The sequence below is a fragment of the Astatotilapia calliptera genome, chromosome 13, assembly GCF_964374335.1.
Source record: "Astatotilapia calliptera chromosome 13, fAstCal68.1, whole genome shotgun sequence".
Taxonomy (NCBI): Eukaryota; Metazoa; Chordata; class Actinopteri; order Cichliformes; family Cichlidae; genus Astatotilapia; species Astatotilapia calliptera.
The window spans coordinates 13,879,113-13,902,655 of NC_137434.1; the positions used below are offsets into that span (position 1 = coordinate 13,879,113).

Sequence of the window (23,543 nt, forward strand, 5' to 3'; positions counted from 1 at the left end):
AATTAGATGTTTTTTCTTCAACGTGTACATATTCTCAATATTCCCATTTACAAGCAAATTGCAAACTAACGCCCGTTCAAATTTGCAGCTAACAGCCACAGGATGAAAGAACTGTGGGTGACTGAGGAGTCAGACTGTAAATTATATTAAAAGAGAATAAAGCATTGACCTCATTTAGTACTGGCTCCTTCTCGCTCATTCACATGCCCTCGCAGGCATAAATAACTCGGGCATGCACATCCACTCAGATGTAAATGAAACGCAGGAAAATCTGTTTTATTTTCAGTTCATGAGATCAGTCAGGTTTTTGTTTCACAAGCAACATATTGGAATAGAGCACTGGCAATGATCGCTTTCTTCGTTAAAATGATCTATTACGATGTTTATCAGTAAAATCTTGTTAGCTTGTAAATTGTAAATGAAATATCATTTTAACATAGGCTTTCACTGTGGAGGTTAAGACGGTATAGGGTTATGTTGTACCTAATGGCTCCATCAGCAAAGAGATGAAAAGATGTTGCCAGATATAAATAGAGCGGCTGGGTTAGTTTCAGAAAGCTTCCTTTGAGAGGAATAGGAAATTAGGCGCTGCATACATTACACCAAGAGCTTTGCGTGGGTTTGGTCGTTTTCACTTCACACAACCGTGACTCACCTACTCTCCATTATTATTCACCTTAAATCCATCCTCCATAGCTACTACTCAATAAACATAAAGGAGCCCATGGCTTGATCCCAGTGCAGCCGTCTTAAAAAATTGTTATTTAGTATTCACTGTAGGTTATTTGTCAAGGAAATTGTGTAGGTCTAACACTATTCTTCAGACTAATTGAAAATAAAATTTGTCTGCATATGCATCTAAGATTTAGTACATTAAGCACATCCCAGTGCATAGACAAAAGCTTTTACACAATACAGCAAATACTGTCAAGGTAACTGAATTAAGGAGAATGATTTTTATGCTTTTAAATGACACTAAATGCTTGCAAATACTGTAACTGTGTTCAGTGTAGCATCAGTAAGTGTTTATAAGAAGAAAATTGAGTTAAAAATTAAAATTTAGAGCCTCTTATTTGCTTTTAGATACCGAGTCTTAAATATGTAAATAGAAACATGGCAGCTTCATTCAGTGGTTTTTGCAAAGATCAAGCGAGACCAATGATCCACATTCAAGTAAAGAGAGCATGTGCTCTTATATAAAGGCATGGTTAGCTGTTAAGGAAGTTGCACCATGGTAAAACAAGCCTCAGGATAAACATGAAGGCTTGTGTTGTTAATAAGGTTAGTTACTGAGATACAGTTAACTAAGATTAAATACATATTTTTAATTAATTCTAACTTTGTATTAGCAAACACATGCAGGTGAATATAAGAATCTTTGCTAAAAACAACAATCAGATAAACAGTTTATGTAGTCTTGTGTTAAAAAATTGAAATGCAATGTAGGGAAACTTAATAATATCTTAAATACCATCTCCTGCATGGTGAAAAGAATACAAACATGCAAAAAAAAAAGCACTTTGCTGCTACATCCATTCTGCTAATCTTGTTTACTTTAACCTTCTTTGCTCATATCTGGTTTTGTTCTGTAATAAACTGCTGCGTCTAACACAACAAAAGTCGCTAATTTCAGCTGTTAGGTTGTAATGCATAATCCATGGTTGGAATAACAGGTGTTCTATTCTTTCCATTTCACCAGAATTGCATGAGTGCAACTGAAGAAGCACTGGTATTCATTGTGATGATGCCTTTGAGGCACTGCTAATGCTGCGATAATAGATGGCGGCTGTCAAACCTTTCATAGCCAGCCCTGTGACAGTATCTGATGGCTGCTGACAGGGGTCTTTTATAAAAGCTAAGTGCTTTAACTTTAGTGGTCATTATACCAAACTTGCTTTACTGAAGAGATTACAAAGTTGGCTGTGTGGTCTTAGCTTTCTCAAGAAACTTCACTAGACTCTACGCATCTAACAAAAAGGTTGATATGGCAAGTTTAGTGTTCATCAGCTTAGCAGGATCTAAAAGGCAGCAATTAGGCGGTTTCTACTGGGAGCGGCATTAAAGGGATTTGTAAAACACAGCCACAATGGAAATGAGTTCTGTCTACAAAGGTGTACTGTGAGAAGCTGGGGGCCAAAATAAAACCAGAGCAAGCTGAAAGTCTCGTCTTAAAAAAACACAGGTGAAGCAGTTATCCTCTTTTGATTGTAGAGGGCTCCTGTAGGAAGTTTTTGTTCTTACTAGCAGAGACACTCCGCTGAGGCTCTGGCCAGGAGGCCTAAGTCATCTTGCCTGACCAGCACAGATGTTCCACTTTCCTCTTAATGAGGAGCCTCAGCAGGGAGTGCCAAACCTGATAGAAGAGCAACCTGAAAATGGGAGAGTTAGGGTAGAAGGTTGAGGTGAGGGTTACTGGCCGACAACTGCAACAAATGAAACAAACAACACATGGCATCACTCAGCCAAGACTGCGGTACAAGGTAGAGTCGCATCAGAGTCTCGCACACAATCTATAGTCTGTGCTGTCCTTGCTCGGTTTGCTGAATTCCTTGAGCAAAGACAAGTTCACATGTGTAAACTTTAATCTTATCTTGGACCTTTCCTGCACATTCTCTGCCTCTGCCGTTTAGTCAGGGCTCCATCCACTTAAACTATCTGAAGAGCGGAAAGGCTATATTTATGCTTTTTTTCCCCTTTGAATTTAATTAATAGAAACTACAGCTTAATTAATAAAACTTCAGCTTTAGTCATTTTTCTTTGAGATTTGTGTCAGTGGAGTTTAATTTTGAGTTACCTTTTTTTCTTTATTTTTTTTAATCACTGAGATTGTAAATAATTCTCACATAGTTACTTTATGTAGTTCTCATGGATTTTGTAAAACTGATTATAGGATTCCTTCGAGACTTCAAGACAAAACATGTCAAAACATTCTAACCTTTTGATAATTACATCAGAATTACTGATTATTATTCTGGATGTGAAATATTTATAATTGTCAATTATTTAAAATGATAATATTCTATGGATTAGATTAATAGATTGTAATTCTAGTTTCATTCGTAGGTTCTTTAGGATGGCATTTTCAATGGATATCACACTATGCCACTGCAGCACTTAACGCTTTAGACTTGTTAGTTAAAGTGCCTATATTCATTATGAGCTTTTTATTGGTTTTTGGGTGACAAGTTGGCATTTTTAAGTGTTAAACGTGAGCTGTGTGATATGAGGACAATCACTTTGCCTCTAGTCCATTATATGAAGTGGAGACTTTTTCTTTTTCTTTTTTAATTTTTGCAGTACAGGGAATTAATTCAAAAGCATTGTGTGGTCTCTTCACATGGAAAAACCATTTGGTCTCCATGGTTCAGAATATACCCAGAGGTGTTCCTGGCCAGATGGAGAACAAACCCCTTTATTTGCATGGCATGCTACACTAGCCTTCACCTTCCACAAGATTGAGATTGTGTCCTACCAAACAGTTGGTTAATGAGCTACTGTGGAGCTATGCCAACAAGAGAACTGACACATAGCTAATATGATACTGAAAAAGATGTGTGGAAAATATGTGTTGCCAAAATGTGTTGGAAAAAGTCTGGCCTCAGTAGATTCATTTTAGGTGATTATTCTTTTTTATAGAGGGGGCAGACTATATGACTTATAGCGGACATGTGTCAGTTAATAAACCAGATGCCCTGGCAGATGTATAGCAAGATCAATGAGACTTTTCATTATCTTAGTATAAGGAATTAGAAATACAGATACTGTAGGTTCAGTCAACTTAGTATATTTTGCCCTTTATAGTGTGCTGTTCTAGATTATTATGATTACCATCTTTATGATGAGCTTTTTTTATAATAATTACCTCATGCAATCCACATTATCTGCTCTAGTTTGTATTAGTTCATTTATAAAAATGAATAAAGTGTCAAACCAGGATTGGAAATCTCGTCTAAGTAAATGACTTGGCTGACATACCCTTTAGCATTTAGAGCATATAAATGCTCTAAATGCATTTATATGCATTTAGAGCATATAAATACAAGTGTCATATAAGACACTTGTATGCAAGCATATAAGACACTTGCATACTGTACAGAAACCAAAAAAAGCTTATATATGTTACGATTCATCACTGCCCAGCTTATTTTAACAAAACCAATGTAATGTGACTGAGCCTGCACAGTAGCCATTCACTTCTCATAGCACAATTACTGAGATTAAAGGTGTACCAAATAAATCTTTCTCACAGAATAATGGACCACGACAGAGAGGCAGTCAGTGGCCATATTGTATTTTAATCAGAGTTCATGTCATGTAAATCACAGCTCCATTTGGGAAACTATTGTCTGGTCTAATATTCTCACAGTGAAGGCACACAAAGAAGTGGGAAAATATTAAAATGTAGCTGGTGTTCGACCTCAGTATGAGAGCGTGCCCCTTCAGTTGGCAAAGGTCTCACCACACTAGTGATATTCCATTGCTGAGGGCAAAGGTGGTTCTCTTCTTCCACTGTAGTTTTGAAAGCTGTTTCCAGATCAAACAACAGCTGCGGGGGGAAAAGGCAGGAAAAAAGCATCAGTGATCACATAGTAGTGTGAGAGGATTTCCCTTCATGAAAATTCTTCATCATTATTTGATTTAACCAGATTGGTGTTTAACCCCTGAATGCCTAACAGCATGTAAAATGCCCAAATAGTCTCTGAATAAATATGTGGAAGCTACTACAGATCTGATTGAATGTTCTGGTTTTTTTTTAAAAAATACTCCATAGGTTTACTTTTAGAAGCTGCGAGATATCATTGAGCAAAGTGTATACATCATAATGACAGTTGCTTAGCACTGATGTGGATATTAGACACACTTTGTTTTTGTACTACAGGTATGCATAGGTATTCAATTATACGTGCATTTAAAACAAGATGGCAACAGCCTGACAGCAGAAAGAAGAGCACCATTGTTTGTGTGTTTTGCTAAACAACATGGAAGAAAATCACAAAAATAAGAAGACACGTGTAATCTCTTAACAAAAATAGGGCATGGGACATATAATACAATATATACACCATAAAATACATGCAGTACAAGGTCGCTGAAGCATGAACCGTTGATTTGCTTGCTCTAAGCAGAGAAAGGCATGAGCTACATAAAGTCTGCCTTGTCTGGAACAACCATGCAGCCTGAAATGATTGGCAGTGATATGATATAGACATGTCGCAGGTTACTTGTGGTGTAGTATATATGGGTAGCTGTTGTTGGTATCAGTGATTTTCAATTTTATAGTTTGCTCTACAGACAATAGTTGACCCTGATTTTTCAAAAATAAATACGTTTCTTATTGTGTTACAAACCAACACATCTTGTGACTAAGGCAAAAGAAATCTAACAGTAGACCTGGTGTCTTCTATGGGAATATGTTTCCTAATGTTAAAAAATGTCTTCTCATAGAGTGAAAAGATGTAAAAATGAGAACATTTTCTTTTTTTGTATTTCTGTCATGGGAACTGCAATACACTGCTGTACCAAAGTTTCTCTTTAGCTCATGACACTGACTGCTGTAAGCACAGTGTTACAGCCTAAGGTGACCTAGATGAGTGCATCTGCATTCATACCAAGTCGGAATAGTCAGAATTGTTTTATATTGGCATGCAATCCTCATTTCTCTGTGAAAATTATACAGCATGTTTAGGCATAATCAATAACTGTAACTTTTGATTGATAATATGTGTGGAAATACAATTTTTAAGCTTAAGGACTAAGCTAATACCCAACATTTCCACCTTAAAAAAACTAAACAAGCAAACAAAAAAGATGAATTACCCGTAGAACTTGGGCAGACAAATATCTAACTAGCTAGCTAGCACTATATCGCGCAAGCTAGCTATAAATGTAGCTAGCTATTTATTAAGCTATTTAGCTTTGTGGCTATTTACATAGTTATCATTAAAAAGAGAGAGGGAGGTAACAGAATTGCTCATCTGCAACAATGATGTTTACTAATGTACAGGGAGTGCAGAATTATTAGGCAAGTTGTATTTTTGAGGAATAATTTTATTATTGAACAACAACCATGTTCTCAATGAACCCAAAAAACTCATTAATATCAAAGCTGAATGTTTTTGGAAGTAGTTTTTAGTTTGTTTTTAGTTTTAGCTATTTTAGGGGGATATCTGTGTGTGCAGGTGACTATTACTGTGCATAATTATTAGGCAACTTAACAAAAAACAAATATATACCCATTTCAATTATTTATTTTTACCAGTGACACCAATATAACATCTCCACATTCACAAATATACATTTCTGACATTCAAAAACAAATCAGCGACCAATATAGCCACCTTTCTTTGCAAGGACACTCAAAAGCCTGCCATCCATGGATTCTGTCAGTGTTTTGATCTGTTCACCATCAACATTGCGGCTTCCTCTAACAGGAAAATGTGTCACAAAGCTAAAATCATCTCAAACTGTTTTCTTCAACATGACCGCAAGTTCACCTCCATTGTCTTCACATCTCAGTACCTGAGTTCAGTCTATCCCAAAAAATAATTAAGGCTGCTCTGAAGGCAAAAGGGGGTCCAGACCGGTATAAGCAAATATAACTAATAAACTGTCCAGATTTAAAGATTTAAAACTAAGGATTAAGTCAAAAAGCAAATGCAAAACACAACTGTCTGATTTGTAGGCCAGCATGGTGTTTGCTCACATTTTGCATCTTAAACCTTCTGTGTTATATGAAAGACAAGGTGATAGGCTTCAGGCCCAAACATATGAATCAGCAAACATAAATGCCAAGCAGAAAGCTGTAGTCATCATGGTGAAGAGTGTTGATTCTCAGTGGCATTTGTAGTGCTTTCAGCCCTCTCACACCACAGAGTGCCATTTGATTTAATGAATTTTTCTAAGCAAAATTGCCTAACAAAGCTTTAAAGTTCAAAGCATAACCTGATTGTTCTTTTATTTGTAATTCAAGAGGTACGGTGTCATGGTTATGGAGAGTGTGCATGATATAATAAAAGTCCAAAATCTCATATTTCCCCATTATTTCAGACCATTTAAAGTGCCTGTATTTGGTGCAGACCTCAGAGAGGAAATACCTGCACTCAGGCTGTTTTTTTCCCGTCTTTTTGTAAACTTCTTCATTCTGTAACATTTGGTTTCACAGCATGAAGGATTTTCCAAATGGACAGGGGGCAATGGTCAGAGTTGGAGAGGGCCAAATCTTTGACAGACCATAAAACAAGCAGTTTGTCGTTTTATGACAGCCAAAACTTACTACATATAAACATATAAACCAAAGTTAACGGCTTTAATTTGTAGATTAATCATTAAAATAAATAATATGACTAAAGCTAGAGAAACAAACAAACCATAACATCAAGAGTGTACACAGGGCCAGACATCAGTTGTGAAGAAGTAGTTTCATTTATACTAAAAGTATGAAATAGCAGCAGGTCTGCAGCAGCTGTACAGTAAACAAATTTTAAATAAACTCAGTGTTTAATCATTTTGTTCCTGCATTAGCTGTGTCGAAGAGGTGGTCCAGGTGTGTAGCAGTGGGGTAAATTGGCTGCATGCAAAGGATTTCTATTCTTAACCCACTTCTTCAAGTAACCCAGTTTTTGGTCCTTGCATGTAAAGGACCTTCAAGCGTACTCTTTTCTGTTTTTATTTCTATTCGTGTTGCTGCATTTTAAATAAATATAACTAAAATAATGTGACAGAGACTTGAAAAGAATCCAAGATGTCCAACAGTGTTCCATCAGTGGTGCGGGGATGGTTTGGTTTACAATACAATTGCTTTACAATACAAGAGTAGTGCAATTTATCACCCATTGTATTATCATGATACAGCCATTCTGTAGTACAACACAATGCAAAATGCTTCTCACTTCCTGCTGAGAAGCAAAAAGCAAGAATTGTGATATTGATCATAAAACACAGTAAAGCGATATTTTATATATAATCTTTTAATTATTTATTTTAATGACAGCTGAAAATAGCTTAGTTTGTCTTAGTTAGTTAGTCTGTTTTTTGTAATGTTCTCTATAGTTGCGATTATTTCACACTTATTTTCACAATTTTGGTTAAGCTCTAGCACATTGCATTTTTAGGGCCTTTATGAGTTTGGATACTGTAAATCTCGCTCTGATCTTGTGTCATAAATCTAAAATCCAGCCACTGACTGGCAAATTAAAAAGTGCAGTAGGTTAACTAAAACTCGTGAGGCCAGGCACAAAACTCGCAATCCTAGTTTCAACATGACAATCCTGCTCTTGGATTAAGCCACCAGTGACATCTAACATTTTGATGCATGACGGCACACAGACGCCGCTGCAGACAGAGATCGTAATCTGTACTGCAGAAACGCTGGGTTATAAAATTTTTAAATGAGCCCCTTCTAAGAAACGTTACATCAGACTGACAGAAGACAACAGTCACCAATGTAGCAGTCCAAACTAAGCTCGCTCTCTCAAAATGGAGACATTCCTCATATTTCAATTGAAATGTCAATCAAAGTTAGTTGGCTATCCACTCGGGATCACCCGCAATTTCTTCTCCTCCGAGACATTTACTGGCAGCAGCCGTGATCACATACTGTAGCTCTTGCCAGATGATGGAATGACTACGTGAGCCACGCGCCTTGGGTATCCCGCTCTGTACTCTGTCAAAGAGAAGCCTCAAGTCACTGCTTAGTAGCAGAAGATGCATTACATTGCAGTGACATTCGAAATAGTCCCCAAGGTGCTTCACCATCGCTTTGACTGACAGACCAGCATGGGAAACTTGTGCTGTCCCATAATTCACCAGATGCTCTGTGCTGTCTCTGGTTTCCTCTTCATGGATTCCTCTTCATTCATACATCCCAAGATGCACAGAGTTGTGTCACTTACCCTGCATTCCGTTTTTCTTTAGAAAATTCATTATTCATAGTGTATTTTTTTTTCTAATTTTAAACACATTGGAGACTACAAATAATCACAACTCCTGCATCTGTATATCTTGAAGTGAAGACGAAAGAGAAAAAGGCAGTATACAGTTACCTCCTGATATTACACAGAGGACTGAAGACCCTGTATGACCCTGCTAGACTGTGAATTCCAAAAATAGCCAAAATGTCATATTCAATACTTTGAATGATTTCTTCCTGTATGGCTCGAGTCTCACATTTTTTAAACATGCCAGATTAAAACACATGCTCTCCTGTCTTAAACAATTCTCAGGAACCTCATCGTTGTGAACAGATGTACTTCTCTGGGCATAAAATTTACTATGTGCAAAACCCATTACAGTTCAAAAATATGTAATTCTATCTTGAAGCAGTGGGAGTAACATAATGAGACAAGAAAACAATAAGGGCACTCACACACTCATTATGGGTTAGTTATATTAACCCTTTGCTATGCTTGCATTACATTTAATTATGCTCGGCAGATGGTGCTCTGCAGGGGAAACACAGTAGTCGTTGTTGGGAGTCTGAGCCCAGAATTTTAAAGTAGCTTGATAGCAGCATTGCACAGGAAATTGTATAATTACTCTGTGCAGCTACAATGGCATATTTGTGCAGCATCTATAGTAATTTGGATGCTGCACTGGTCTGTTATGGTGAAGGGAAAACTAAGTTGAAATAATGGCCAAAAGTATAAAACTAGGCTTCCTATGAAGGGTGTCTGAGTTTAGTATTAGAGATATGATGAGGAGCTCTTTCAAGGATGCCCAACTGGGAAGATTCCCATGCAGTCCCCGGATACACTGTAGAGAGTGGCTTGGTATTCCTCCTGAACAGCTGGAAGTGTTGGCAGGGGATATGGGGGCTTGGGTAGCTCTACTGCTTCCACAGGCTTGACTCAGATAAGCCATGGATGGATGGATGGATGGATGGATGCTTATACTGTACGTCTAAGCATTAGATGTACTTCTGATGTTTATAGGTGATTAAATTTCACTGCTAATGAAAGTCAGATCATGTCCATTAATTGTTTCCATACTTTTGAGCATTTGGTTAATTTGTGATCTTTTTTAATTTGTCAATTTTTTTACTTAATGAAACCCAGTCATGCATGGAGCGAATGTTAATTCGTTCAGCAGAAAACAATCTAATGGACCAGACCCAGGCCAAGCACTAGAGGAATACCTCTGGCAGGCAGAACACTACAGGCTCCTAGGCTGCTTTCAAATGTACAACAAAACATCCATGCTGATCTGCTTAGCCATGCTGGCCCTCAACCCCCTAATGAACAAGGGCAAAAGAGCTCTTGGGCTTAGCCTCTCCCTCTTACCCTAACTTAACAAGATGTCCCCCCACTCGCTCGCTTTCTCCCACACAGACAGACACAGAGACATATGCACGGTGGCACACACAGGCACACACCTCCCAAACCCCAAACCACTAACCCTCAGACCAATCTGTCTGTGGCACTAAAGTATTATTAGACTTACACACTCTCAAAGGGGAAACAGTGAGTGCTGAGAGCTGGAAGATGAGATATGCTACAGGGCTTACTAGTTCCATTAAAATGGCATTCACAGGGGCCTTTGTTATCATCGGTCCTGACGTTTTCAGGATGTAGTGGGGTTTGCTGATCCATGACCATCTCATCTATCTTTCAGGATTTGAAGGAAGTTGGTGTGAAATTGACACCAATGAGTGCAGTTCAAACCCATGCCAAAACCAGGGTGACTGTGTGGACCGGGTCAACAGTTACAGGTAAAAAGTGTTATCCGCAAACCAGCTTTTCATTTCTTAGTGGGTGAGAAAATGTCAGGAGTTTTAGTGATGAAATCTTTTTTTTTTTATGGGTTTCAGAACAATATGCTTCTTCTTAGCTTGAAATTTATTTAACAGATAGTATTATTATGGTTGTAGTTAGATGAAACAAAACATGTTTGTCGTTACTGTTTTTATCATATGCTACTGTGCATGTTCTTTAATTTAGTTAAACCAGTCTTTGTCGCTGTAGAGTGTGAGCAATCAAACTAAATGTGATCAATATCAATAAATTCCTATAGATTTTCTCACTCTGTGCACGTGCTTGTAAGAAACATCTTCTATTTTCCATCAGAGACAAAATATCAATAGTAATGATTTTTCTTTTCCAGCTGTGTTTGTAAGGTGGGATTTTCTGGCCTTCTCTGTGAGGAAGATATCAATGAGTGTGCCTCTAGCCCTTGCAAGAATGCTGGCACATGTCAAGATCTTGTGAACAAGTAAGCATATATGCAATTTTTCCCCCCTTTTACTTGCATCATAACCTTTTTTCATAGCGTGTTTAAATTTCTTGCGTATGAAGGCCAGGCAGAATTAATTGCTTGATTTTGTTTTGAAAGTTGAATGATCAATAACCATTCTCCAAAGAAAAAAAAGTAGTACTATAAGGTTTTGGCAGTCCTCCTTAGAGTATTGCAGTTTATACAACGAGCTTGTCATCCTTGACACACATAAGCTGCTATTCTAAAGACGAAGAGCAAACTCAGCAGGACCACATCATGTATCTAGATTGGGCTTTACTCCACCGGTGCTTTTCTCTGCTGTGCTTAATGGGAGCCCCGGGGCTTCCAGGCTTAGTCGGACAGATGGGTTGAGAAGTCCCAGGGCCAATTTGAGTCCTAAATGGTTTGTCTCCAGTTTGTCTTCCGTCATGATTTCATTCCCATGTGACCTGGCCCTGCTCAGAGCACTCTTCTGATTGCATAGTCCTGGGAGTTCACATCAGGTGTTTTTTAACCTCACTGCCCGCCACACACCTCTGAATCCATCTCCCTGACCCAGCAAGCCATGCAAGTTCATCTATACTGCGATAAAGAATCAGACTATGCAGAGCTGCGAGACTGCAACGAGGAAAGGGTTAATTGTTCTAATAAATCAGTCCAAGAGCAGAAGAGGCTTTCAAACAAATGCGCCACGTGACAATAACTACCAATTAGCATATTTCATAAATTTGATGTGATGTAACTTGTTTACCGATGAATGATGTTTACAGCAGCACTTAGGTGAATAATTGTACGTTGCCTCTTTACCTCGTCTCCTGCGAGATCTATGGTTAGGCCCAGCGACAGCTTCAGAGAGGGATTTCAATTGAGTAAACCACATCATCGGACAGATTAAGCCTTCCCTTTAGTAACAAGTCATGAAGCATAATTTAAATTAAGTTGCACACTGGGAAACTTAATTGCCAGTTGTTAATTGTTCTGCAAAATGCTGCCGGTCAGTTGAGAGAATCACTCCAGCGCAGTTTATCTCAGTGGGTTTGGAACACACGCACGCAACTGCTGTGGGAGCGTGTGCGCATGTTTGGCTGAGGAAAAACAATTCGGATGATTTTTAAAGTTATAAGAAATTAACATAAGTGGGCTATGATTGTGTGACACATTGCTTATTAATTTCTTCTTTAGGTTCCACTGCATCTGTCCCCCTGGTTATTTTGGAACGCTGTGTGACCTGGATGTGAATGAGTGTGAAGTTTCACCTTGCCTACATGAGGGCATCTGTATCAACACGCCCGGGGGTTTCAAGTGTGTCTGTCGCCCTGGATACTCAGGTAGCTCTTTCGCCGTAAGGCGACATTAAGATCAATATAAGACTTTAAAAAGCTTATCATGCCCGCTTGTGGCTGCACGCTATTGAAGCAAGTCTGACACAGAGCTGGCTTAGTGTAAAAAATGCTTCACAATGCTTGCTTTTAATTAGCCTGCCTCGCTGTGCAAGATACAGTGCCTGCTTTTTAGTAGAGCTAACAAGAGATAAATTCATGTCACCTGTTTTATCTGATAAAAACGTCTCAGTGTCTGTTAGCTGCATTTATTTAATTTCATCAGCCTCTTCAGTCTCAGAACGCTAGTGTTGTTTTACTTCAATCCATTTGTCTTATTTTCCACCCAGACGGATATCGAGCTATTTTAGCGCGCGCGCGTGTGCACACTTGTGTGCACTTGTGTGTGCGCTATCCAAAGCCGATTCCTGTCAGATACTGGGAAGATTAATTTCATTTGTCTTCCACACTGTATCATCAATTTATCCTTCCCCAGTTGAGAGAGAGGGGAAAATCTCTGAGGTATTGCTACTCTGGAGAGCAGAACCTGACACGCATGGCCCAATTCCCACAGAAGCAGCTTTTATTATTAGACCTACGCACAGCATAGTACAAGCCATTACTTTTTCTGTTGCTCTAAGCTCATCTGAGGAAACAGGGTCCCCCAAGAGAGCAAGTGGCCAGAGGATACAGTGTGGATTGGCTCAAACCAACTAGAACTCATACAAAATATTTGCTCTAGTAACATGTGTAACAGCAAAGCAACTTTTGTCAAAACGCACAAAAAAAAGAAAAAAAATGGGTCTACGATGCTACTGTAGTTGTGCTGTGTGTTCTTTTTGTTCTCGCCTTAAAGTAAGTTTGCTGTGTGAGGGTGATTCATCATGCGGTGTTTTTGCAGCCTGATTGGAATGAATTGAAATGTTATTCTCCTTTGATGGCATGATGTGTCATCGCTGCAACACTGTAATTCATTGTGTCACTTGATGGTATTAACATATTATTTGCTTTAGCCATCAGGGAAGAAAGGGGATATTTTTTGCATATCAAATGCCAAAAGTCATTTTGATAGTAACAGTTGAAGCCCCTCACTAATAAATGAGTCTGGTGCTATATCAGGTCACTTTTGTTGATGTCATTAGGCTGTAATGACGCTTTATTCCCACCTCAATCAGTACCTATGTGGAATATTCTTCAGTGCATATGTCTTTTGTAGTGAACGGGGTCTTCCTATAGTTTTGTGAGCCTTTTTACAGCTCTCATAAAAACACACGGTAAAGATCACGGAGATCAAATCTTTGCTTCTTCACGTAAACGTATTCCTCACGCCTTAATAATTTAAACTTTCACTGGATCGATAAGACCTGCTATTAAGCTTAATTTGTATATACAGTGTTATTTTCTTTCTGTATATATTGTATTAGCAAACATGCTGTCCTTTAATGTAAGTCAGTCTTGGCATCTGGCTGGATCTTTGCTGTCACATCATTATTTAGGGCATTTGGCTTAAAGGTCTCTGAATCCCAGTAATGTATCACTTAACTGTGTACAGGTGCTGTGTTCTTTATGGTCAAAGGTCATTACAGTGACATGATTAATTGCCAATCTTGTTTATATAAATCACAGTTTCTCCACGCTCTTTGTCACCTTCCCTTTTCTCTTCTTCACCCATCATTAGTGAGCATGTTCCCTTGAGTGATGGTACAGTGCAATCAGCACTTTATTACACTTTCCTCAGTCAGCACATTGCTAGATGATGATATTCTGACCCTTGCGATGTTGTTTGCTGTTAAGGCTTCAGTAAATTCTAGCTCTTGCTGGCTGGACTTGCTCCACAAAATGTTGTTGTTGCTGCTGGTAGTGTTTACTTATTAATGACACAGCATGCAGTATTGTGCAAATATTTCCAATGACTTTCTCAATGGAAGGGTATCAGTTATAAACCAATTATCTCTAACTGAATTCTTCAGATGTAGAAGTACTAGAAACTGTGTCATGTGAGCAATCAGTGTATGTTTTTCTATTTATTTCTCATAATTAAACAAAAAACAAATACATTTAATGCCTTAAATTGATTTTAATGAACCCTCAATATTAGCACAACATATGTATAGTAATATATAATCACATTGTGAGCAGTTTTTTTTTCTGTGCAAACTAACAGCCACAAACAAACAGTAAATGCTTTATAGTCCCCATTAAGGTTCTCAGCTTTATTTTTATTTAGTATAAACAATTTTTTAAACCCTGCTCTGTTCTGCAAGGAATGCGTCCCAGTGCATAATTACTTTTGTTTAGCCCTTATGTTTACATAATTTGAACATTAAAGTTAGGTATTGTTAGTTTGTGGGTGGCAAAGTAGTGCAGTAATTAGCACTGCCACCTCATAGCAAGAAGGTTCTGAGTTTGAACCTGACGCTCAGCTGATAGCTGATGTCTGCATAAAGTGCTGTATGTGCCTGTGAGTGTGTGTTCAGTTAATTGGTGAATCTAAAATTAGCTTTTTGTGTCTCTGAAAAACATTTGTGAACACAACTTGTGACACAAAGTTTATTCTTGCATTTTATTGAAATGGTATATCTAGCAATAATCATTAGTGTGATCATCACTTTTAATGATAGCATGAAACGATGGTGTCTAGGACGTGGAATTTTTCATATTTTTCACATTTTCACACTCACACTTTCAACTTAAATTTCAGCTTTGATCTTTTATTTGATATTGTTTTGTATCTTCAGAGCCATAAACTGTGAATTTCCTTGCTGCTGTATAGCTTTCCTTTTGGCTAAAAGAAACAACTCATCTCTTTGGCACAAGAAATGAATCGTTTTACATTCAGTGACGAGACAAAATGATAGATTTTGTGTACAAAAAAGGCAGTTTATTTATTCTCTTTCATGAATAAACACAGGAGGCAAAGTAGTTTCTTGCTCCTGTTGTCACTTTGTTTACTTTTGGCTCGGTTTGCAAATGAAAAGCCAACCAAATGATTAATGATGGGTCAGTAGTCATTTTTCATCTCTTGATTACTGGAGGTCCCGAAGAGATTTTAGGGTTATTAAATAATCTTTTTCAACCACTTTAGTAAAAAAAAAGAACATCACAAAATCCCTCCTTGTAGAATTATACCAAACACATTACTTTATTTTTAATTCCTCTGCATAAAAAGTCACTTATGTGCACCTCTGCAAAGCAGTACCTGCTGTAATTTAGACTCCTATGAACATCATCGGTGTGTCTTCCCAACTTGCATTCTGATTTGTTGGCAGGAGGGAGTCTAATTTTGTCAGTTTGTGTTATCTGGTGTTTCCTTCCCGGCTTGAACTTTCTCTCCTCCTCTTCACGTCTTCTGTGATCTGAATGCTATTTTTGTGCTGCCTTTTATAAATAATGAATATTATCAACAGTCTCACTAAAGCTGAATATTCAGCCTTATCTTAAATGTGTCTGATTGCACAGTTTGCGTGGGGGTTTTGCCCTTGTAGACACTGGGTACTGCAGTCTCAGCATGATCAGCGTTTAAAGTATAAGACACACTTTTCCATTAGCTCAGTGAACCCTCTCAGGGGCACACTACCCAAATTACATTGCACTTGGCTTTAGTAGTCTGTAGCCAGGCAAAACCCTTTGATTTTATTTGGAATTTTTTTGTGGCTGTTACAAAAACAAGAAAATGCATTAAAAAAATAACAGTTTTGTGGTTTCTTGGTGGCTTCTCCAAGAAAAAACTGTAAAGTTTTCAATACAGCTACCGTCTAATGAAGAAATACTATAGTCATGTTTAAAGACAGGTAGCGACATGCCTTCAAGTCTGGTGTAGATGGAAGCAGCTGTTTGAGAACTTTACATATCTTTAAATTGTCAGTTTGTATTTGTTTTATTTTTGTATTTTAAAGTTCCCTTTCTTCATAAGTGATTTTATTTTATTAGTTTATTGAAATTTTAGTCACCATACTTATTGTTACAGAAATAAAACTTGTATATTTATATTTTAATGGAGTCTTCTGAAAATGGAAAGTATGGGGAATATTAGGTGTCTGGCCTGGTATAAGCCATTCAGTCCCTGTATAACCATAGTGGGAGCTTGGTGCTCATAATAAGTTGGGTTAGTTTCTGGTGGGTGCTGGACTATGCTAGGGACACCTTTTGTTATGGATTCTGTCACTGATATCTAGGTGTAGCTACATGGTGAAAGGTCTCCACTTTGGTGGGCTCAGGATCCCATCTATGCTTTTTGCAGATGATGTGTTTCTGTTGGCTTCATCGGGTAGTGACCTGCAGCTTGCATTGGATAAGTTCACAGTGTGAAGCGTCTGGAGTGACAATCAGCACCTGAAAGTCTGGTCCATAGTTCTCAGCCAGAAGAGGGTGGAGTACCAATTCTGGGTCTGGTAGGCGTTACAGTACTATCCCAGGTGGAGGAGTTTAAGTACAGTATGTTGAGGTCTTGTTCACGATTGAGGGGAGAGTGGAGCATGAGATTGACAGATGGACTGAGACAATATCTGCAGTGATGCAGATGCTGTACTGATCTGTTGTGGTGAAGAGAGAGCTGAGCTAAAAGTGAAGCTATTGATTTACCAGTCAGTACACAGGTCAGAGATCCAAGCAGCGGAAATAAGTTTCCTTCGAAGGGTGGCTAGGCTTTCCCTTAGATATAGGATAAGGAGCTCGGCCATTCGAGAGGGACCGAGCAGAACCACTGCTCCTCCACATTGAAAGAAACCAGTTGAAGTGGTTTAAGCAGCTGACTAGGATACCTCAGGGATGCCTTCTCGGTGTTTGGGGCATGTTGTACCAGGAGGAGGCTCCAGGGCAGAGCCAGGACTAGCTTTAGAGATTATTTCTCTTTGCTCTTCTAGAAACACCTCAATGTTCCCTCCAGATAAGCGGTAAGATCAAAATGACCTGCTGAAGTTTAATGCAAGCAACACAATGGCGAAAAATTTGTTTAACTTTGAATGTGGTATGGTTGTTGATGTGTATCAGACAGGTTTGTTTGAGTATTTCATAAAGTGCTGATCTACTGGAATTTTCCCACTGAACTATTTTTAGGATTTAGAGAGAATAGTCCAAAAATATGAAACTAACCCATGAGTTTCAGTGCTATGAGTGAAGAATGTTATCTTGATGTCAGAATTGAGCGCAGGATGGCCTTGAGATGATGATGATGCAACCGTGTGATGCTATCGTGTCAATATGGCTCAAAATCTGTGACGAAAGTTTCCAACACCTTGTTGAATCTCCGTAAGGCAGTTTTGAAGACAGAAAGAGTGACCCAACCTTTTACTACCATTGTGTACCTAATAAAGTGGCCAGTGAGTTTAAATAAGTGTTGAGATTAAGGTTACTATGAAAAGTGGTCTTTTCTGTTTATGTGCTGTGTTTATGTGTCAACCTCGGGTTAATGACTTGAGATTGCTTCTTTGATCTGATCGAGAGACTAAAAGACACTGTTTAATTTCATTTTTTTACAAAGATGCTGAAGATTCTTTATCTGTGTATCAGGAAAAGAATAATAAAGTAGTTGTTTCAGCTCTTGTTTTGAACTTTAGTTATTTAACAATCGAATGCCTAAATCTTTACTTTCACAAAGTACAATCGGACCCTGTCTTTATTGTCAGTTATGTGTTGTTTTCCTTCTTGTTTTAGATCTGAAGTTATATTTTTTTCATTTTTACACACTTCATATAGCAAACAGTTTTATTAGTCCCATAAGCCCTATCATCTAAAATCCAATATCCCCTCAGAGTTCAAATGATATTTTATCGAACGTAGAGGTTTAAAACTTAAACAACTTCAGCAAATAGCCATATTTCTGCTCCGTGCTTTGAGCCAGTGCTATTAATGCACGGTCACGAAGAAGTTAAAACCACTTTGAATTGAGTGTTTCAGAGCAAGCATTACAACTTTCAAGTTGCATATTAAAGAATAATATGGAAGCAAGACATAACATCATTAAAAAGGAAAAAAAACAACCCAGAAATCCTTATGCAATGTAAACAGCACACCCATGTTTACCATTCCTGCCAGCCTGTGATCACAGTGCATCAAAGTTTACCAAACAGATCAGAGAGAAAAAACATGCTGGTGAGGCAGCTTTATCTGGACAGTAAGATCACACTGCTAGGAAATTTTTGCATCTTCAAGGCTTTAGTCCATTAACTGCAAATTTCCTTATGCTACTTAACTTTTCCATAAGTTTGTTGACAGATTTTGCAGAAATTTGAAAATAAATGATTACTGGTCAAAGAAGAAATTACTCATCAACTCAGACAATCGTTTTCACAGCACTGCTATTCTCTAAAGCTTTCTCTCTGACCAGCCAACTAATGCTTAAGGCAATATGTCTTGACAGATCATAATTACCACAAGTATTTGATACTTTGACATGAAGTGTTCGGCCATTATTCTTGTAAATGCTCATCAAAAAACAAAGGTGAGGAGAGCTTTTGCATGTATGTCATCTATACTATATGATGTATCTGGAAATAACTTAAAACAGGTTTAGTTTGACAGGTTAAAATTATACGTCCGTTGTGGTAACCATAGTCAGTAAGGGATACATAGTTTGAAAAGACAATATAATGCAGCGGTTGCCATTAAAGTATAAAGATGGCGTTTTTTTTAGTTTGAAATGGCAAACGGTGAGCTGTTCCTGACAAGTTTTTGTATATATCGTAGATAAACTCTCTCTCTGCCATAGAAGCACATGGCAAACAGCAGAGGATTTGATATATTACATGAGTACTTGACAAAATCAAACTTACTTTTCCAATTTTAAAAAAGACGCATATTGTGCTTCTGTGTGTGTGTGTGTGTGTGTGTGTGTGTGTGTGTGTGTGTGTGTGTGTGTGTGTGTGTAACTTTTGGAGTACTGAAGAACTAAAAAATAAGTTTTTCTAATAAAACAATTCTGACTAACATATATTTCATTTCTTAGGGCCACGTTGTGAAGTTGACGTTGATGAGTGTGTTCCAAACCCATGCCAGAATAGTGGAAAATGTATTGATGCGCCTAATCGATACAACTGCTTGTGTGCGGGTGGCTTCACAGGGCTCCGCTGTGAGGCCAACATTGATGAATGCATGTCAACGCCTTGCCTTCATGGAAGGTACATATTTTCTCTCCATCATTTAAAACAGAAACACAGCAAATTGTGCAGCAGTAGCATGGAATTATTTATAATTACGCCTCTTGCCAGCACAGTGAGTGGAGACATATGTCGCATGTTGTAAAGAGCTAATGTAATGCACTTACAGGTTGTCTCAGTGGTGTCTAAATTATAGTCATTAATTCTTTTGAAGGTGAATTACTAATTCATATAGAAAGATTACATCCGTCTCTAAGGATTCTGTATGGACTATACTGCAAAAGACTTCCACAAATAAATGCTTTTTAGTAGGGCTGGGCGATATATCGAGTTTTTTAAAAATATCGATATATTTTGATACGAGATATAAGATGTGGCAATATCGTTTATATCGATATAGCCTATGTTACGTTATAATTATACTTGTGGAGCCGCAGGTTTGCCTCTCTTTCGTCCACTTTTGTCTCTACGAAACGTTACTCGGCCTCGCCTCTCCTTCACTGAACACAACTCCGCCTCCCCCATAGCTTCACCTGCAGGCAATGACAAGATGAAAGTGGAAAATCTCCGTTAGCGAGTTACCGCGGATCGCCCCGTGCGTGGGGCTGGACGGCGTCAACGTGTTAGCGAGCTAACCGCGCTAACGACATGCAGCCCGGAGGGGCTGCACGGCCTAAAATCCTTTCATTTTCTCAAAACTCGACAGTGCGCCTTATGTATGAATTCTGGTTGTGCTTACTGACCGCGAACCGATTTTATGTGGTGCACAGCGCTCAGCAATCTGTCAAAAAATGTTTTAATATGACTTTGCTAAGCTACGGAGCTGCACGGCTTGATGGAGCCGCCTCGCGGAGTGATACGTACTGTGCTTCAACGTAATATTACCGTACTGTGTGTGTATAAGGACCACAAATGGCACCTGTTCAGAGACGTGGTGCAGCTGTGAAATCTGTCTCTTTGTTATTATGCTCAGCTTCTATTAGTTTACATTTTGACTGCACAATTGTGAGCTTTTTGTTATGCACAAAAACAACATTGTTTTCTTTTATTTATGGACCATGATTATTTAATAAATGCTGATAATTTATTTATGAGTAATTTCTTCATGTACATCTACGCTGTATGTAAAGAAAATGCCCGTGTGACATCTGGGACACAGTGTGACTAAGAACTCTCTTTTTGTTCTTAACTTATGGCTTTTTAAAAAAAAAAATTGAGATATATATCTTATATCGCCATGCAGCTAAAAAATATCGAGATATGAATTTTGGGTCATATCGCCCAGCCCTACTTTTTAGTTCACTTTGCACGCTAGTATAATTTTGATGAATCAATTCTGACCCTGTCTGTTGTGGCTCTCTCAGCTGTGACGATGGAATATATTCATACACCTGTCTTTGTGAATCTGGATGGACCGGCAGCAGATGTGAAACGAACGTCGATGTGAGTTGAGTGTAATTAATAAAGCAGCTGTGCGTTGTAGCGACATGTCAGGAGAATATTGTAAGCTCTGATGTGGTGTGGCCTTCGGTATCTTTAACTTTATTGACATTCCTACAAGATAAGTGAATTGAACTACCGTGATCATGTAAGCATTGTGCAAATACCCGATAAAAAGGAATTGCTTAGTCTAATGCCTAATTGATCTAAACCACAGCTTTGTGCTGGACCATAGCGATAAAACATTGAGTTGCTACCAAGGTCTCTGCTGAATCAATAATCTGATCATCTGCATTTTAACTACTAACAATTCATTCTTAATCAAAAGGTTTTTTTTTTCATTATTTAATCACCCCTTATGAGCTTTACATCGACAAACATGTATTTTATGGTTGCATCTTTTTAAAAAGCTCTTCCTGCCACAGTGTCTCGTTCATGTGAATCTTTGGTATTTTCTCATTGACAGGAATGTGCCAGCAGTCCCTGTCTGAATGGAGGCTCGTGTGTCGATCTCATCGATAAATATGCGTGCTTCTGTCAGGTCGGCTACACGGGGAAAACCTGCGAGGAGGATATAGATGTTTGCGAAGGCGCTACTTTTAATGTCTCGTTGTGTTTTAACGGAGCCACCTGCAGTGATGGTGAAGGATCAAACTTTACATGCAGGTGAGCTTGGTCACTATTTATTTATTTATTTATTTATTTTGAAGTGTTTGATAAAATGACGTTGAAAGGTCGTCCTTGGATGGAGTTATTGAAAGTTGAATGTGCAGCAGCTTTACCCAACTGAATGTTTCACATGCATTGCTTTTAAACTGACATCTAAAACCACCGTACCCAGATTGTAATCGACCATTTGCTAACCCCCTCGAGTGAATTGCACTTGACCTTATTATAGCTATACAACCATATCAAAGCGTGACAGCCCTGGCGAGCTTTGAATTTCTCTGATGATTTGTGTGTGGCGCTACTGAAAGGAGTATTGGACTGTGTGTTTACATACTCTAATGTTACCTTCAATCATTAGTGTCTCTGGCTAACTAGCGCACCATCGAAGCCAGAAAGCTTAAGGGAACGGAGCTTATTGAACCGCTCATGGACAGTGGGCAGGTTAAATATCTCAAAATATTAAATTACATTGCTGACTGTATACATCAGCATCAAGATTTTGCTGATCTGTGAAAAAAAAAAAAAAATTAAAAGTATCTTGTCTCAGAATAATAGCGCTGCATTACATCTGTTCTGCCTCACAGTGCAGCGGTAGAAAATGAATCATTACTTTTTAATTGCAGGCATGTCATCCCTGGAGTGATGAAGTGTATCTGAATACAAGGTGTATGTAGTAAGAGTGTGCCGATTTGACACAGCCGCTCCCTGAATGCCTCGCAGTTAATTACATTGTCTAACCTTTCGCTGATGTGCTGCTATATGCTCGCTGTCATGATTTATGTGACAATGACAACCACAACTCCACATATGTTGCCGCACTTTCTGAGCGTTATATTGAGGTGCTGAACTGCAAAATGCCTCGCCGCAGCAGTTTTTACGACGCTCCCTTCATTTAAGGTTTATTTGCATATATGTTGCAAGGAGGCAATGCATATCGTGCATTCACAGATAAATGTGCACACTAAGGGCAAGGTTTGTCTGTACACCCACTTCTACTTATGCAGAGCCAGGCTGCTTTATTACGAACACGTCTGCTGTATAGAACTGTACAGCTGACCTGTGGGTGTGCAGAATAACATGAAATATTATTCCTAGCCAAATCCATGTGTTAATGACATAAATGTGTTAATGTGTGCAGCGTCTTTTTTCCTGAATGTTGCGTGAAGCTGCGGGTAAATATTAAAGTCAAAGAAATGAGAAACTCTGATGCATCGCCATCTGACCTTAAACTGGTAGGAAAGGCATCTGCGAAAAGGACTGTACCTCTCTTTGCTCAAGGTGTAGCTTATCCTGTGCATTTCACCACCTTAAACAATTACCACATGAAAGTATTTTGCATTTCAATACCCGTAGGCTTATGCAGGTCAGAGCTGTCTGTTTAAAAAAAACATTTCAAGAACCAGATTTAATAATTGTCTGTTCCAGCCAAGGCCTTCTTTTGGTGTTAAAAAGCTCGTGTCGGGATTTACTCAACAGATGCTGTGACAATATTTGTAAGAGCTCCACAACAATTTGGAAGGAAAGTATTTAAAAGACTCACACAAACATGATTCATTAAAGTTTATGGCATGCAGTTTACTGCAAATTGCACTAAATTTAATGCCGGCAATAAGAGTGTCTTGTTTTGTGTCTGATTTGACTGTGGTGCTCGTCATTAGGAGTGTAAATTTCTCTGGAGTGTCAAGAGGCAATGGTGTCAGAAGCAGTGGATAATTGCCAGGGATGGACATCAAAAATAGAATGATTCTATTGCGGCTGCCCCTCATTGATCTGAATTGCCAGACTGCTTCAGAAGAGAAACATGAAAAATTTG

At 38.4% G+C, this 23,543-nt stretch overlaps 1 protein-coding gene across 1 annotated transcript in view; it reads left to right on the forward strand.

The window, feature by feature from the left end:
• Window positions 1-23,543, forward strand: part of eys (EGF-like photoreceptor maintenance factor) — a 178,577-nt gene that overhangs the window by 60,557 nt on the left and 94,477 nt on the right. The window contains exons 26-31 of the mRNA XM_080288105.1: window positions 10,609-10,705; window positions 11,098-11,205; window positions 12,391-12,536; window positions 19,471-19,642; window positions 20,986-21,064; window positions 21,528-21,727. Coding sequence (XP_080144231.1) covers window positions 10,609-10,705; window positions 11,098-11,205; window positions 12,391-12,536; window positions 19,471-19,642; window positions 20,986-21,064; window positions 21,528-21,727 — 802 coding nt within the window. The remainder of the gene's footprint in view (window positions 1-10,608; window positions 10,706-11,097; window positions 11,206-12,390; window positions 12,537-19,470; window positions 19,643-20,985; window positions 21,065-21,527; window positions 21,728-23,543) is intronic.